Source organism: Colobus angolensis, unplaced genomic scaffold (assembly GCF_000951035.1).
Source record: "Colobus angolensis palliatus isolate OR3802 unplaced genomic scaffold, Cang.pa_1.0 Scaffold160, whole genome shotgun sequence".
NCBI classification, from domain to species: Eukaryota; Metazoa; Chordata; class Mammalia; order Primates; family Cercopithecidae; genus Colobus; species Colobus angolensis.
The window spans coordinates 8023186-8039565 of NW_012114711.1; the positions used below are offsets into that span (position 1 = coordinate 8023186).

Genomic DNA, 16380 nt, shown 5'->3' on the forward strand with positions numbered 1-16380 from the left:
GACAGGAAATAGTTCTTTTTTGGACATTTTCCCATATGGAAAAAAATGATTATTACTCTTAATTATCTTCCTTTTCAAAATCTTTTATTTTGGAATAATTTTAGGTTTATGGGACTATAGTAAGGGTAATACAGAGAATTCCCACAGACCCCTCACTCATTGTCACCCATTGTCAGCATCTTACATTAGCAGGGCACCTTTGCCAAGACCAGGAAACTGACCCTGATACTGGGCTATTACCTCCACTCCACACTCGATTTGAATTTCACCACTTTTCCCACTGCTATCCCTTGTCACACCCTTTTTCTGTTCCAGGATTTGGTCCCGGCACTACCTTGCATTTGGTTGTCATGTCTCCCCAGTCTCTTCTGGTCTGTGACCATTTCTCAGCCTTTCCTTGTTTCTTATGACTTTCACAGTCTTGACAAGTACTGATTAGGAGTCCTGTAGAGTATCTTCCATCATGGGTTTGACTGATGTTGGTCTCATGCTTAGACTGGAGTTCTCCTTTTTTAAGAGGAAGAAAGAAGGACCTATCCAGAAAGAGGAGTTTATGCCATTGTGAATGCTACCTTTAGGATTATGTTTGGGATAACCCAGCATTTTTGTAGATTGTTGAACAAACCTGAAAAATAACTAGCAAATGATTCATTGGCCAAACGAGTTCCCTGCCTTGATTATTCTTAAAATACACAAACACCTCAGTGACGATAAGAAGCCATTCATTGAGGAAACCCATTGAACTTTAACGCCGACATGCCCTAGCCTTATGACCTGAGAGTGTTTTATCATTCCTCAGAACTGCTGACCCCCAGAATTCACACTGGGAAACCCTGACCTAAAAGATGGTAAAGTTGACTTGAGCTCCTCAGTCTTTAAGCTCAATACCAGGCAAGCCGGCCCATTCTGGGTGTGAAAAACCTGCCCAATGGTGAATAGGGCATTACGTCCATCTGCAGGGTGTCCCCCATAAAAATTGTAGGCTCACGACTCATCTTTCTCCTGTACAGCCAAGAGCCGGGCCATTGCCATTCCCGTGGACCTGGACAGCCAAGTCAACAACCTCTTTCTCAAGTCCCACAACATTGTGCAGAAAACAGCCATGAACTGGCGGCTCTCAGCCCGCAATGCCGCACGCAGGGACTCTGTTCTGGCAGCTTCCAGAGACTACCGGAATATCATTGAGAGATTGCAGGTAATGCCTGGTGTTGAGAGAAGTGATGCTTAGCCTGGCCTCAGGTGATTGCCACACACAGCAGTGTGTTCTTCAGCCAGAGAGCATCTAAACTGGGCGGTAGGAAGATGTCAGTGTGGTGAACGACTAGTCAAATGTTAGGTATGTAGGGCCAGGAGTGGGAAGTCACTTAGAAATAGAAAAGTTCCTGAAAAAGTGATGGTTTTTAAAGGTTACTCCTAGATTTGCAGATTTCCTGGTGAAAAATTGGGACTCTGCTCTTATTAGAAGGAAATATTGAAATATTATGGAGGATGTTTAGAATAAGAGCATAAATGTTCCATTTTTTCCCATCACTCTGGGATTATTTAGCCTCTTGAATCAGCAGGTGAACAAGGGTGGTAACACCTGAGAGAAGAATTTTACATCAGAATGAGGCAGATGAAAACAAAAGTATTACTTGCAGCTAGATTATAGACCTTTTTTCTTAGTATCTACCAAGACATCTGCTCTTCTTTTATTAAAGGGGAGAGTAGAGAGTATTAGATGTTAAACACTTAACATTAACATCTTTTTTATACAAGCACCTCAGATGATGCTCTCACAGGTAGTACATAGACCACAGTTTGAGAATCACAGATCCTTTGAATGAGCCCACAAGCAGTGTTTAAAGGTGTAGTCTCAGGCCAGTGCCTGGGTTAAATTTAAATCCTGGCTCTGCCCCCTAGAAATGGTGTATTCTTGGGCGAGTTACTTGACTTCTCGGTCCTTCAGATTCCTAGTCTGTAAAACAGTGACACCTGCCTTATGTGGTTGGTGTGAGAATTAAAGAGAGTTCATAATATGTCCCAGTTACCTGTATTTTGTGCAGCAAATCACAACACTTACTTTATTCTCTTTTGCTCTTCTGGAGGTTGACTCAGAAGGGCTCAGCGAGCTATTTCTTGCTTAGAGTCTTTCATGGGGTTGTAGTCAGATGGTGACTATGGTTGAACTCATCTTGACACCTTGCTCACTCACGTGTTTGGCAGTTGCTGGTTGTCAGGTGGGACATCAGCTGGAGTTGTTGACTGAAACATCTCCATGTAGCTTGGGCTTCCTCACACCATGGCAGCTAGGTCCCAAAATGAGTGTGTATGGAGAGAGACAAGTGAAAACTTTATTGTTGTTATGACCTAGCTTCAGAAGTCACATAGCATCACTTTTACTGTGCTCTGTTGGTCAAGGCAGTCTCAAAGGTTCACTCAAGTTCAGGGGGAGGGAATCTAGGCCATCATTCAGTGAAAGGGATGTCAGTGTCATATTGTGAGAAGAATGTACAAGACAGGATATATTGTGGTATAGCCATCTTAGGAAAATACAGTGCACATAAAATACATAGAGCAGTGCCTGGCATGTAGTGAGCACTCAGTTGAGGGCTGCTGTTAACATTATTACTCTTATTACTGTTGTTTACTACTGACTGTAACAGTTACTGAGTCTCTGTATGGTTACACAACCTACTTGAAGAGAGATAAATTCGTTAAATCATTCATCAGCTCCATGCTAGGCTCTGGGGATGCAGTGGTCAGCAGAACCAGAAATGATGTTATTTGTCTCATAGTATCTCAAGTATTGGAAAGGAAAAAGAGACATTAATTTTACATATAAAATGGTGAGAGGGACAAGTGAGAAGTGCAGAGAAGTGAGGAGCGCTTGAAAGATACTGATAAGGAAACTAATTTTGTTTGAGGTTAGGGATGAGGGTCAAGGAAGACCTTGCTGAGGAAAGTAACATTTGAACCAAGATGAGAAGGAACAGTAGGACCTAAAGAATAAAAGGGAGGGAAACGGCATGTGTAAAGACCATTATACAGAAAAGAAGATGAAAATAAAAGTATTACTCAATTCCAGCTAGATTACCCCTTTTTTTCTTAGCGTCCACCAAGAGATCTGCTCTCTCTTTGTTAAAAGGGAGAGTAGTGAGTATTAGATGGGTGTTAAACACTTAAACATGCATCTTAACTTGACCTATGAAGCCCTGCTCTTATGAGCAAAGGAAGGTTAGTGTGGCTGGAGCCAGGAAGCTGGGGAGGCTGGCGGGACTTCTTGGGTCAAGTTAAGAATTTCAGCCTTTATCATAACACAACTAGTTCTTAAATAACAAAGAGAACCAGTTCTTGATTCCTGATTGAGTGCTTCCTGATCCCACTATGCTTTTAGAAGAGGGGAGGGATGTTGTAGACTCCTAACTCCATGGGCACACATTATTTTCTCACCTGCTCAAATGAAATAAACTATCTGCAATCAAACATGCTGGTTTCTTGTGCTCTTCTTAGATTTATTATGCATATTCTTGGGAAATTAAATGAAACACATAGGTGGGCAATACTGTTCTAAGGACTTGGCCAGTGGCTTAAAGGATTTGCATTATCCAGTTATTTACCGTCTGAGTTCTTGTGGTTTATGAGATTGCCTAGTGCAGCAAAAGTTGTAATAGAAGAAATTCACCCGCAAACTGACCACTTCTATAATTAATCCCCATCTAGACATTCCTCTCACTTAAAGCTAGCATCTTTCCCCACCCATTGCTTTGCCATCTTTGTTGGTGTCTCCTTGATTGCTGAATGCTATACATTTGACAATACAATGCAAGTCAATTGCAATGTAAAGTTCAAACTGTGCAAAAGATGCAGGATTTTATGAAATACGTGAACATGATAAGAACAACTTTAATCCCATGGAAATACTGTAGACAAAGATTTGCCAGAGTCAAGATCAGTTAACGATTGAAGAGAAAATTGACTGGGTGCTTCCAAAAGGGATGCTATGGTGGGGAACTGATAAGATCCTCAGAATTTTCCAAAAATGACCCTTTTTTGACTGTGCTGTGAAAGTCAATATGAACTAAGGGATGTTGCAAAGTACTGTCTTACAGTCTTGTTGGGAAAATTGCCCCGCTCAAAATTATTTGATTGATTCATGTATCTTTATGCATCTTAAACCTTATTGAGTGATTACATTCATCACCCAAATTGTATTAAATCTAAGATTAAATTATCTCCATATCATTAGTTTTAGTTTCTGGATAAAAGATTAGTTACTTCTTTCTCAATCCCAACTGGGTTCCAATTTAAGCAGCTTTTCCCATGCAAATGTCCTTGGTTAACCAGGCCTTCCCGTATTATCCGACGTGCTGTGTTTGGCCCCTGTCTTAGCCAACATACCTCTAGGCAGGTTCTGAGTCACCAAACCATAGAGCAGACTTTAGCATCTTTTGAAGATAATTTCTCATCTGTTTTCTATCATTTGCCTTCAAATGGTGTTTGTTGTGTTGGTTTTGCTGCTCTTTCAACTTCTCTCTGTTTTCCTTTCCTACAGCTATGTGTTTTGCATTTGAAGACCATCATGCTATCAGGGTACATGTATTTAGCATGTTGATACAGCATGTTCATTCATTGGTGTCCTCATGTTTGTATGACTTTTTATTATGTGAATAATTCATGCTCATTGAAAATAGACAACACTGACAAGTATTTCTGTATAGAAGAAAATTAGAATCACCTGTAATCCCACCACCCAGAGAAAACCAGTAGTAATGTTTTAATAATATTTGATGTTTATCCTTTAGCTAGATATTGATGATGTTTATAAAAATAGGATTATTATTGTTTGACCTTTGTTACGCCCATGTCATAGACATCTTTCCATGTTGTTAAATTGATTTTTTGCGTCATATTTTAAGCTATATGCAATGGTACGTTGAGTAGCATAAGGCCATCTTGAAAGAAGGGGTGGTGGGAAAGTTGACTTGTTTTCACTTTGTTTTCTGCATCAGGGGCTAATGTTTCAGGTAACCATTGGGCAATATCTAATAATTTGAGATGCCAGACGATACTAAAGTTACTCTAACCTAGCCTCCCCGTGCATCAGTGTTTTAGGGCAGAAATCAATGTCCTCACCCTCCTGTGGTCAGTGTCTGCCTGAGCCACTGACTGAGGCTGTGTTTCCGTTTTAGGACATCGTCTCCGCGCTGGAGGACCGTCTCAGGCCCCTGGTGCAGGCAGAGTTATCTGTGCTCGTGGATGTTCTCCACAGACCCGAGCTGCTTTTCCCAGAGAACACAGATGCCAGAAGGAAATGTGAAAGTGGCGGTTTCATTTGCAAGTAAGCGGCCTCTCTCTCTGGGGTGTTCATTTGCCAGAACCTTGATGACCTCACAAAGCTTTTGTTCCCGAAGAAGGAGACGTTGTCCTGTTTTTTAACTTTGATGAATGCAAGGTCATGTGCTAAAGTCCTGTTCTGACCTCCCCAAAGTAAGTTTGTCTATTAAATCCTGCTTACTGACACTTTCTTGTTTTGTTTTGTTTTGCTTTGTTTTTTGGTGAGAAGTTCTTATTTTAACTGCATGCCCATTCATTCGTTCATTACGGTGCACCAACCGCGTGCTGTGTAGTACAGACATAAAAAAGCCATGATCCCTCAGCCCTCAGAAATCTCAGACCTTTTGTGACCTCACTATCTTTTCCTAACAATTTTTTAATTTCTTAGTTTATGCCTTGTGCATAATCTGTAAGCAACAAGCAGACCCATGGTTAGAAATCTCCATTAGATTTTTGCCCTAAGGCCAGGTACAGTGGCTCGTGCCTGTAATCCCAGCACTTTAGGAGGCGGAGGCTGGTGGATCACCGAGGTCAGGAGCTCAAGACCAGCCTGGTCAACATGGTGAAACCCCATCTTGACTAAAAATACAAAAATTAGCCAAGCATGGTGGTGGGCTCCTGTAATTCCAGCTACCCTGTGACTGAGGCAGGGGAATCACTTGAACCCAGGAGGCAGAGGCTACAATGAGCCAAGATTACACTACTGCACTCCAGCCTGGGCAACAGAATAAGAACCTGTCTCAAAAAAAAAAAAAAGAAAAAGAAAAATTTTTTTTACCCTGAGATTAGTTGTTTGTTTAGCTTGGGGCTGGACTCTGCCTATGAGTTTTTTACTTTTCTGGACCCCTCTAAGGACAAGCTTGTGCATAAGGGAACTGTGTGTATTGGCCTCAACCATCGTCCTCATGAGTTGTTTCTTTTTTTACAGTGTTGGCATATTTGACCCATTTTACCAGCAATTCTCAGTGGATAAATAGCCACGCTTTATAAACGAGCAGGTCTGAGTGGACCTCTGTCTCGGTTCTTCTGTCCATATAATCTCTCCATTATATGTGGCTGACTCCTGCTCAGTGAGCCTGTTTGCTGTGACTTACCAGCAGGTGTCGCTATTGAGACACAGTCGCTAACTGGCTATTCTCAGTGCAGGGAATGCCCTGAAGTATGTTTAACCTGAGAGCTCTTAATAAATATTTGTTCATTAACGGACTAGTTAAAATAAATTGCTTGTGAAGTGTTTTTAATTTAAAGTTAGCTTCAAGGACGTAATCCGTGGTTTTCCCCCCATTCAGGTTAATAAAACATACAAAACAGCTGCTAGAAGAAAATGAGGAGAAGCTCTGCATTAAGGTCCTCCAGACCCTGAGGGAAATGATGACCAAAGATAGAGGCTATGGAGAAAAGGTATTGCATTTTATTTTCATGGTCAAACCAGGTTTTACTATGACATTGAAGGGAGGGACCTTTAAAAACCCACCTTAGCTCAGGCATTACTGACTTAAAAAAAAAAAAAAGCTGGTTATCCAGTCCTTAAAGGGAGCTAAATCATATGACTATCTTTTTAAAAAGTCAAATATACTTAGTCGTCTCTTATAGGCTGCTTGCCACCTAATCTAATGTCAGAGAAGTGGCAATAACAAGATTTTCCATCTATTTAAATTCCCAGTGAGAAGCAAATGCCTCTTGTGTATCAAAGTATGCGTTTCTGATTTTTAGGTTTCAGCTAAGCATACCTGTGGGTTTGCTTGCCTCGTTCAGATGAGATGTTGCACAATCCTTTCAGTGCACCAAGAAACGCCCTCCACTTCTAACTGCAATTAAGGCAGGCATACACGTCACCACTTCTGAGGGAGATTGGGAAATGGACAGTCCCGTGACCTGATCTTGGTATATTCAGTGAGCAAGGATATACCAGCTCCATTCCTTACACCTCTAATGTTGGGCAGAGCAGGACAGAAACAATCCCATTCCCTTTCCTTTCAGCCCCCAGCAACAAATCATGGGCGTGAATTTAAGTCTCACCCATTTTCATTTGAAGGTAATAACGTTCACTAATGGTCAGCCAGCTATGCTTAGCAACAATTTCTGAGTAGGTGAATATACTGATATCACCGACTTATCAAAATACCCAGTAAGTCATTTTTTCAGCTCTAGGAAGAAGCCTTGATAATTAAATCAGCCTGCCTTGTCAAAATGGGTGGTGGCAACCAGATTGTCGCAAGTATAAATGTCTGCAGGAATGTTGCTTTCTAACCTATCTCTCATTAATATTAGAGCAATGTTACTAGTGAGACTCCTTGGATAAGACAACAGAAAACAGATTTTGTGGTTTCTTAGTTTATACCGTGGGGCATAATCTATAAGCAACAAGCAGTTCCGTGACTAGAAATCTCCATTACATTTTTAGAAACTAATTAGAACATAGGTTTCTGTAACTCGGTAGGAATTTTGCAGAGAAAACCTGCCAGACAAGAGTTTATAAATATAAATGATAGAAGTGAAGACCCCTGGTAAGGTGAGAAGTGCTGGGATGGCCTGTTCATACCTGTATAGGCACCTAGTAGGTCTTGCTCTTAAAAGCAAGAAAAGAAAAAAAAGGCGGGGGCCGGGAAAGGCTGATGGCAGAGAATACACTTACCAGACAGATAAATAATAACCATTTATTTCACAAGATCTTCATTTCTCTTAAAGTTAATTTTCAGAAACATTTATAAAATATGAATCTAGTTACAGAAACTTGCTCTCCGTAAAAAAGGTTAAATCCACCAAAGCTGAGTGAGTATTTTTGCATCCATGGGCATAAAACCTGATTTTTCAAATCTGGAGACCACAAATTTCTCTTATTTGGAATATCTGTTTCTTTCTATAACTGAGGTATTTAAAGTAAACTTTGGTGCCTCTATTCTAGTGACTGTTACAAGTTGAGATTATACATGCAGTTCCCTGCAGTTGTATTTTTATAACCTGTAAAGTAGAAGCATTGTCCTGGAGTTTCCTGAGTCTCGATTGCATGGCAGACAAGTATGTCAGGGTCTTTGAGGCCATGTGGAAAGTGTGCTGCCCTGCTCCCTGCCCCTACCCGTTAGTGCCAACGGGGAGAGCATCCCAGACCCCAGGGGATGCCACATGGGAAATACTGTAATGCATGTTATAAAGCTCATGGAGAAAGAAAGGGCATAGGGTTGAGAGGACCCTCAAAGGAGATCACTTGGGAAAAGTAAATTATATCACAGTTTCATAGAGGTTCCTGGGGTCTAGTTAAATCCTTTTCAGCTGGTGAAGAAATTAGTCACACCTAAGCAGAGAGGCTTGGAGAGAGACGGCATTTCTTTCCAGTCTGGTTAGGGCTGTCATTCCCCTCCGTGAACATGAACAAACTATAGGCCAGCATGGAAAATGCCATGAAACCAAGGAAGATGCTCTAGAAACCCACGTTAGCCACTCCAAACCTGCAAGACTTGCAGTGCTGCTGGCCCAGTGCTTGACTGCCGGGAAATGCTACTTAAACATTCCTATTAATTGAACTTCAAAAGAGAGAGAAGGAGAACAAGGGACACTAAAGTATTTCTGTCTCCTGACCTGGTAGCTGGTATTCACTTTGTCTGTCTCACTAAGGCTTTTTGAAGATGCTTTTTGATGGTTTACTGGCTGCCCCGTTTGACTAAAGAAGCATGACGCACAGGGCAGGCCAACTTTTTCAAGGGCAGAAATAACCCAGAGCCAAAGAACTACCCTTTCTCAGGCAAACCAGTTCACTTGAGTCAATATAATAAATGAGGTGTTCTTTGGCCTGAGTGCTGAGGACGACACCACGGTGAGTGTAGAGGGAGGCCGTATCCCTCCTCCCATCCCCGTTTGCTGATGAGTGGCCTCTTATGGAGCTTGTCCCGTGACTGACACCTCCCTGGTGATGTCCAGAATTGTTCTGCTTCTCTGCCCCCTCCTGAGCCTTCATAGCCAGAGAATTGGATCTGGAGGGGCCGTGGCATGGCCTCTTCCAACTCTCCCTGTGCATACGAGGAGGTTGGGGCTCAGAGCTGAGAGACTGGCTGAGGTCATGTGTGAAGTCTGTATGAGATCAAGACTAGAGTCTGGGTTTCCCGCATCCCTGTGCAGTGTCCTCTCCAGCCTCCCCTGAGGTGGTGTCTACCGTGTGTGGGCCAGGTTTTCTTGCCTTTTTTCTAAGTGATAATCCTTAAAGATGATGAGACGTAGGTACCTTTACCCATCTTTACTATTTCATTCAGCTTGAGTACTTAGTCAAGGTCACAGATGAAAAAGAAAGTTGACGTCATTCTTTATTATCCTGTTCAAAAACATTGGTGTGCCTGTATGGATCTCCCTGCCTTGGGGAAAAAAGCCATGAAGAACTGTCACCCATATTACCAAATAGACTAAAACATGATAGAATCACTATAAGACTGACCCACACTTTTTAAAAGTCATGGATATTCACTCGTTTCCTAGATTATGTCATAAGTAACAATGATAACATGGATCGACCTCTTGTCATGTGCTAGCCACTATACTAAACCCATCTACCTTATCTCAGTTCAGCCTCAGAGATAGATACCACTATTGTCATTAACTATTTTATACGCAAGGAAGAGAAAACATAGGTTCAGAGAGCTCCAGAATTTGCCCGGGGTTACATAGTTAATAACAAGGAAAACTGGAATTCAAACCCAAACAGTCTGATCCTAGAGTCCTAGTTCTTCACCATTGCATTATCAGTGAACAGATGGACACCATTTGAGTGTTTTGAGGTCTACCTACAGGTTGAACCTCTAAGTTTCCATTATGTTACACGATTATGTAAACAATAGTGGGCATTAGCCGTGACAGCACTAAATGTATCAAAACTTAAACATCTAGTCTTCAGCTCATTGCTGATTTTTCACACTGTTGAAAACACTTTCCAGTAGATGACAAGCGAGTTTACAAAGTGTGATTGTCCCAAGGTCTTCCAAAACCTGTAGTTCTGATCAGTTCCCACACAGAGGAATATGGCTAGTGAGTAGCAAGTGGTTGGTTCACTTGTCTGGGTCCAGTGCCCCCAAGTACCTGTTCAAGAACTATCATAGCTGGGCACGGTGCCTCATGCCTGTAATCCCAGCACTTTGGGAGGCCGAGGCGGGTGGATCACCTGAGGTCAGGAGTTCGAGACCAGCCTGGCCAACATGGAGAAACCCCATCTCTACTAAAAATACAAAAATTAGTCTGACGTGGTGCCACACTCCTATAATCCCAGCTACTTGGGAGGCTGAGGCAGGAGAATCACTTGAACTCAGGAGGTGGAGGTTTTAGTGAGCCAAGATTGCGCCATTGCGCTCCAGCCTGGGTGACAGAGCAAGACTCCATCTCAAAACAACAACAACAAATTATCATGTATGATGAAAGGTAGGGGCTGACTGAAGAAGATGGCCAGAGATTTTAATCATGACCACTTAGGAATAAAAAAAATCATCTTTAATTCTTATGTCTCTACAATTCAAAGGACCACCAATGCATATACTTCTCAGAGAGTGTTAAATATAAAATAAATATTAAAACTATCACCAAAATAATGATGCAATATATTTTTGCAGGATGCTTATAGTGTCTTTCTATCCTGTGTATTCGAAGTTAATAAACTTTAAAATTATATCAGGACTTTACAAACACTCTGTGTGCAATGCCTACTAATCTCTGCTTTTAATCTACAATTTAAACCATATCTGTGTTGAAAAGAAAATAATCTCCCACAGCTAAATATCTCTAAAATTTAATCTGAATCACTCTCTAACTCAGAAAATCTTCAAGCCCCTAGACCCGGCTTGAGAAGAAAACATAGTTATTTTATGTATTATTAATAACTGATTTTGTTACTGTAGGTTTTTATTATTAAACTGCTGTTGACTGAAGTTATTACTCAAAGAGCTTTGGAAAGAAATTCGGAGGCCAGGAATTAATGTAAAAGGATATCTCAGAATGTATTTAAAATCCGTTTCCCTTCTGAATAGTAGTAGCAGTTTTAGTACTAGAAAGTATATGACCTCAGGTAATACCTGGGCTTTCATTTCCTACATTGTCAGTCTCCTATTAATTACCAAAGCATCTTTGCTCCAGGTGAGTAAAGTATTAACATTTCCAGCTACTAGTGTTTCTGACAGCAACTTAAATTTGCAAAGTATACTCAATGTTAACAAAGCCTAATAAAAAATCAGTTGAGTATCATCCATCTATCCTTAAACAAGCATAATTGTGATACTTCTCTTGTACTTTTGTTTTTCTTGGACATGATGCTGATAAATCCTATGTCACTATTATCACTTGAGTTGGCACTGATCAACCTAGAGGGAATGTAGTTTCCTTTAATCATCCACAGGACCAGGCTGGGGATATGCTGGTCTTATTAGCTGCTAAAGTTACAGCTGGTACTGTTTGAGCTTCTGTCCCCCACTGAGTCATAAAATGAGGCTAAGGAAAGAATTTTCTTCTAAACTGGGCTAGTTCTACTCTAGTCTTTCACTCTACTCTTTCCCACCCTCTGTGGAAAAAAACATTGGGGAATTTGCCCTTGCTCCCAGCTCGGTTCAAGTTTTCATGTCCACAAGCAAGCGCAGGGCTGTCTGCACACGTGATTAAGTGACCTGTGAGGTCTGATGCCTGACGTGTGAATGAAGTATGGCAGCATCGTGTCCGTTTTGGTCCCGAGCAGATGTCACGGTGAGCTCCGGCCATGTCCTCAGTGCCCCAGCCTCTAAGGATGGTTACCTGTCTGGCGAGGCTTTAAGGAGAGAGTAGCAATAAGAGTAAAGTCTGTAAACTTGGCTGGCTTGTATTTCCTTTCCTAACATTTCCTTCTTTCTCTCTCCCCTTTTTTCTTTTCCAGCTAATTTCCATTGATGAATTGGATAATGCTGAGGTCCTAATTTTGTTGTTTTTTGTTTTTCATGTCTCATGGTGGTGTTTCTGTGACACCCTCCCAGTTAGCCCTGTGATCCTTCCTCTAGTCTCTCAGTGTCAGAGTATCTGGCTTTGTGTGGTGTGCCCTCTGGGAGTGAGTGGAGTCTGTCGTGTCTGTGTTAGCATTTCCCATGAGTTTGTTTGCCATTAGTCCTCGGAGATCTCATCTAAGTCTAGATAAAGACTTTCTAAACTGCGATAAGATTTTAATTGTTCGCTGTCTAAAATCTCAACTGAATTGGTGGTTGACGCTGGCCATTAACCTATCTCTGAAAGTCAGTTTTGAAATTGACCTAAAGAACTTCTCTATCTGTAAGTAAAGCATCTGATGCCAAAAGATATAACAGCATTGGTATAATCTGAAAGTAGTGAAAAAGGAAAACTCACTACTCTGTTGGTCTACGTATTGAACAGTATTGAGTGTGAGAGTTCATATACAACTTTTTTTAAGTGCAATGTGAATTCCTACGTGCTAGTTGAGACTTTCCATCCGCAGGCTCACCGGCGAGGTTAGAAATGTACTGTATCCGTGGCTTCTCTTCAAGGAAAACTATGTATAGATCCAGAAATTGAATATCATCCAGTGGCTTCTGCACTTAACGTATCAAGCTAGTTTCCCTTACCCAAAATTACCCTGGAGACTGATTAGTGGTCATTTTGTTTGGGATTTGGGGGCCTCTTGAATGTTTTCTGTTTTGTCCATTTTTTCAATATTCTTTGCTATATTTTTAGGTTGTGATACATGCTAGGTAAATGCTACCGGAAAAATTTAATTTGAGGAATTCATGTACATAATTGAGAGGGCTTAATTGGTTGCAAATCAAGCAAACTGGACTAAAACTTAATTTGTCTTTTAAAAGTCACTTCTCTGATCTACTTCCGATCTCTGTTTCTTCTTTTGCCAGAGCAACAAATGCCTTTAGATGAGATGGAGCTACCAAATAGAACATGCTGTCTGTCTGCTCTAGTATCTACTCTAATTAATACACCGTAATTTCAGGAATACTAAGAAATGGTTCAGATATCCCTAAGGAGAGTTTGAATTACAGGTTTGAAACAGAAAACAGCATGAATAGTTATGTTGAATTAGCACAGTTGCCTCAGGAACGGGGCTCAGAGAGGCTCAGTGACTGGTCCTAGCTCACACAGCTAGACAGTGACTAAATCAGGACAAACACATGACTGGCTTTCCCGATGTGCTTACTGTTCTACCACAGTAAATTCCATAAGCACAGATTTTTCCTTAATTAGACTGGAGCAGTTGAGAGGGCCATGCCTTCTGGGAAGACTGGAAGGTGAGAAAAACAAAAGGGAATGCACCAACTTAATTAACTGCTGTAACTGCAGGGAATTTTGCCATTTCCTGTTTAGTGTTCCTTCTTCCGGGTTATTTGTATGCCAGAAGAGTCACTTCTATGCTGAATTTGGTGTTGGCACCCTTTAAGACTCTTGTTTCTACATGGCATTGTAAATGCCTCACTGATGTAAATTTTTCCTCTGAAATATTGAGGTAGAGTTTCTATTTGCTTAAGTACAAATTAAGTCGGGAAAGGAAAACCTTCCCTAATCAGAGTCTGTGGTGTTATTAATACACTGTTTTGCACCATAGTAATCAGTTGATGTGTTTGCTTGCTCAAGATAGAACTTGGGTCTCCTGGCTGGGAGTTTATTGCTCGCTTATGGAAAGATTCCACAGTTGGAGCAGGTGTGTTTATAATTATACTCTAGGAAATAGAATACTGTCTGTTTATAAAAGAGGAATGTTCTGGCAGCCACTCAGATTCTTTGAAAATTCCCTGAAGAAGCAACTGTGGATCCCCCTCTGCGTTGTTCCCCTGGCAACCGTCAGTGCTGGGACACTGACGCCCTGTCCCCAGCCCCTCAGGCTGGTGGATCTGGCCCTCTCAGCAGAGATGCCTCCTTGGCCTTTATCATTGATGCTGTTCTGGAAGCTACCACAGCTCCCGTGGTTTCTCCCCCACCAAGCTGTTTGCCGGTGTGTACTCCTGGAAACCTACAGCCCACAGCTGGAGGTCTGCAGAAGCTTAATGAGAGTTCATGCTGGCCCAGGATGAGGGCAGGGCCTCACATCTGAACTGCACACCCATGCTCCAAAGTCTAAATGTGTTGGGGAATAGCCCCAAGGCTGTGTAGGGCCTGCCCAGCGGCCCATTGAAGAAGGGCCACCACGCTTTGATCATAAAGGCACTTGATGTGCAATTAATGACTTGAAAAAAAGCACAATGCCTACTGAGGCCCTGTCAGTGCTCTGAGAAAACAGGGTGAAATGAGGACAGAAGTGTAGATTTCCTGCAAGAAAAGTGCATGGTATGGGGTCTTCCCCGCTGCCTTCTAGAATAAAATTTTGTTTGAAACCAGGAAAAGGAGGGTTGTTTGTTTTTTGGCAAACAAAGAAGCAGAGTCTCCATCCTTACCCCCTGATTTTTCTTAATCCCTTGGATCTGGGGTCGGGGGACAGATGGGGTGGAGGAGAGAGGGAAACTCCTTGTGTTGGTGTACCTTCCGCTCAGAGCTGGACGAATTGTTACACATGTGTACACCAGTGTAGCCACCACCTAAATCAAGATACAGAATGTTTCCATCACCCCAGAAAGTTCCCTCCTCTAGCCATTCTTGGCTTGAAACAGTTACCAGCTGGTGCTAAAGACATTGGTTTATTTGACCAATATTTGAGTGCCTGTTACGTCCAGGGGATTTGGATTCAGTGGTGCCCCAAATGGGCACAGTGTCTGCCATTCTGGAGATAACAGTTTTGTGTGGGCAAACGGATAATAATACAGGTTCGTGCAAGATGACAGCTCTCAACCATGAGACACATTAGAAAGGAGAAGCTCATGGAATCCGGGGACTTCTACCTAAGCAGAGAGGCCAGGTAGCAGCTTAGGCGATCAGGTGATGACAGGTGAGTGGCCCCAACAGGTAATCATGTGCGTTACTTTCCTAAGCTTTAAAGCGCTGCGCTACTCAAACGAAGAGTTCTGGCGAAGTCCTCCCGAGGTGGTGAGCAGAACAGTAGTCCGCCTAGTTTTCATAGACGTGTCTGTAGAAAGGATTGGTGTGTTTAGAAAGCGTGCACTGTAGTTCAGTGGATGTGTCTGTTTCTACATATTTGAGATGTGATTCCCGTTGAATCACTGCCTCCTTGGAACTGTGGAATCTCTGGAGCCATTGGTGCCAGCTAGCAACTTTGCCCTCCTGCATTGCAACAAAAAAGCTAAATTCGCATTCCAGCTACTCAGGGCGGCTGCAGGCTGCATATGTTAACTCCTCAACTTCTACCTTGAGCTGCTTCTGCAGGCAAAAGATGCCATTGTAAAATTCAGAGAGGGGGGAAAGGGAGAAACACAGAAGGATTAAATTTCACCTTCAGGGGGCGTTCTCATGACGCCCAACCCAGGGTGGAGGTGTCCTACTTTTTTACATTGCTGTGAACTGCTGGGTTGGGTACCTGCCAGCGTTCAGGCAGCAGTTACATAAGAGCTGCTTTTTTTCCTGGAATTTAGGCTCACTGCTGATGTGTGACCTTCAGCAGTAATTGCCAATAAATGCAGTGGGGCTGTTTACTGTTAGACACTGGCAACTACAGAGCAAACTCAACTCAGAACATACAGAAGCTATTGCAGAATCACTGGAGATACATATATATATATATATCACTGAGATTATTCCATAATGACTGAAGTTGTATACTTTGGTCATGTCAGAATGTGTTTTTAAAAAATGAACTTTGCTGTTGAGTTCCGATGAGCTCGTTCTATAAAATGTAGGTGAAACCACATTGTTGGAGCTAAATAATTTTTGCTTAGTTCTGTTTCTAAAAGCAAATACAGTTAGTAAAGATAGTTGTCTCAGCAGATAGGAAGACTTAAAGTTGTTCTACTGAAATGCTAGATAACTTCTATTTTAGCTCAATTTTCTTTAAAGCTTTCTGTTTTCTTGGTGTGGGTTTTCAGAGGCTCATGCAGGACCGGACGCAGCAAACATATTTGCAAGGCTGTTCGCTATTTGTTTGTTGCTCTCCTCTGAGGTTATGAGTGAGTGGAAAGGAACTCTGAAGACTGAGTCGAGGTGCTGGAGATACAAATTGTCTTTGATTTG

General features: G+C 41.9%; 1 protein-coding gene across 1 annotated transcript in view; it reads left to right on the forward strand.

Moving 5' to 3' along the window:
• The window catches only part of ITPR1 (inositol 1,4,5-trisphosphate receptor, type 1), a 355819-nt gene that overhangs the window by 210475 nt on the left and 128964 nt on the right, over positions 1–16380 (forward strand). The window contains exons 36-39 of the mRNA XM_011937251.1: positions 1011–1195; positions 5172–5320; positions 6606–6717; positions 12188–12220. Coding sequence (XP_011792641.1) covers positions 1011–1195; positions 5172–5320; positions 6606–6717; positions 12188–12220 — 479 coding nt within the window. The remainder of the gene's footprint in view (positions 1–1010; positions 1196–5171; positions 5321–6605; positions 6718–12187; positions 12221–16380) is intronic.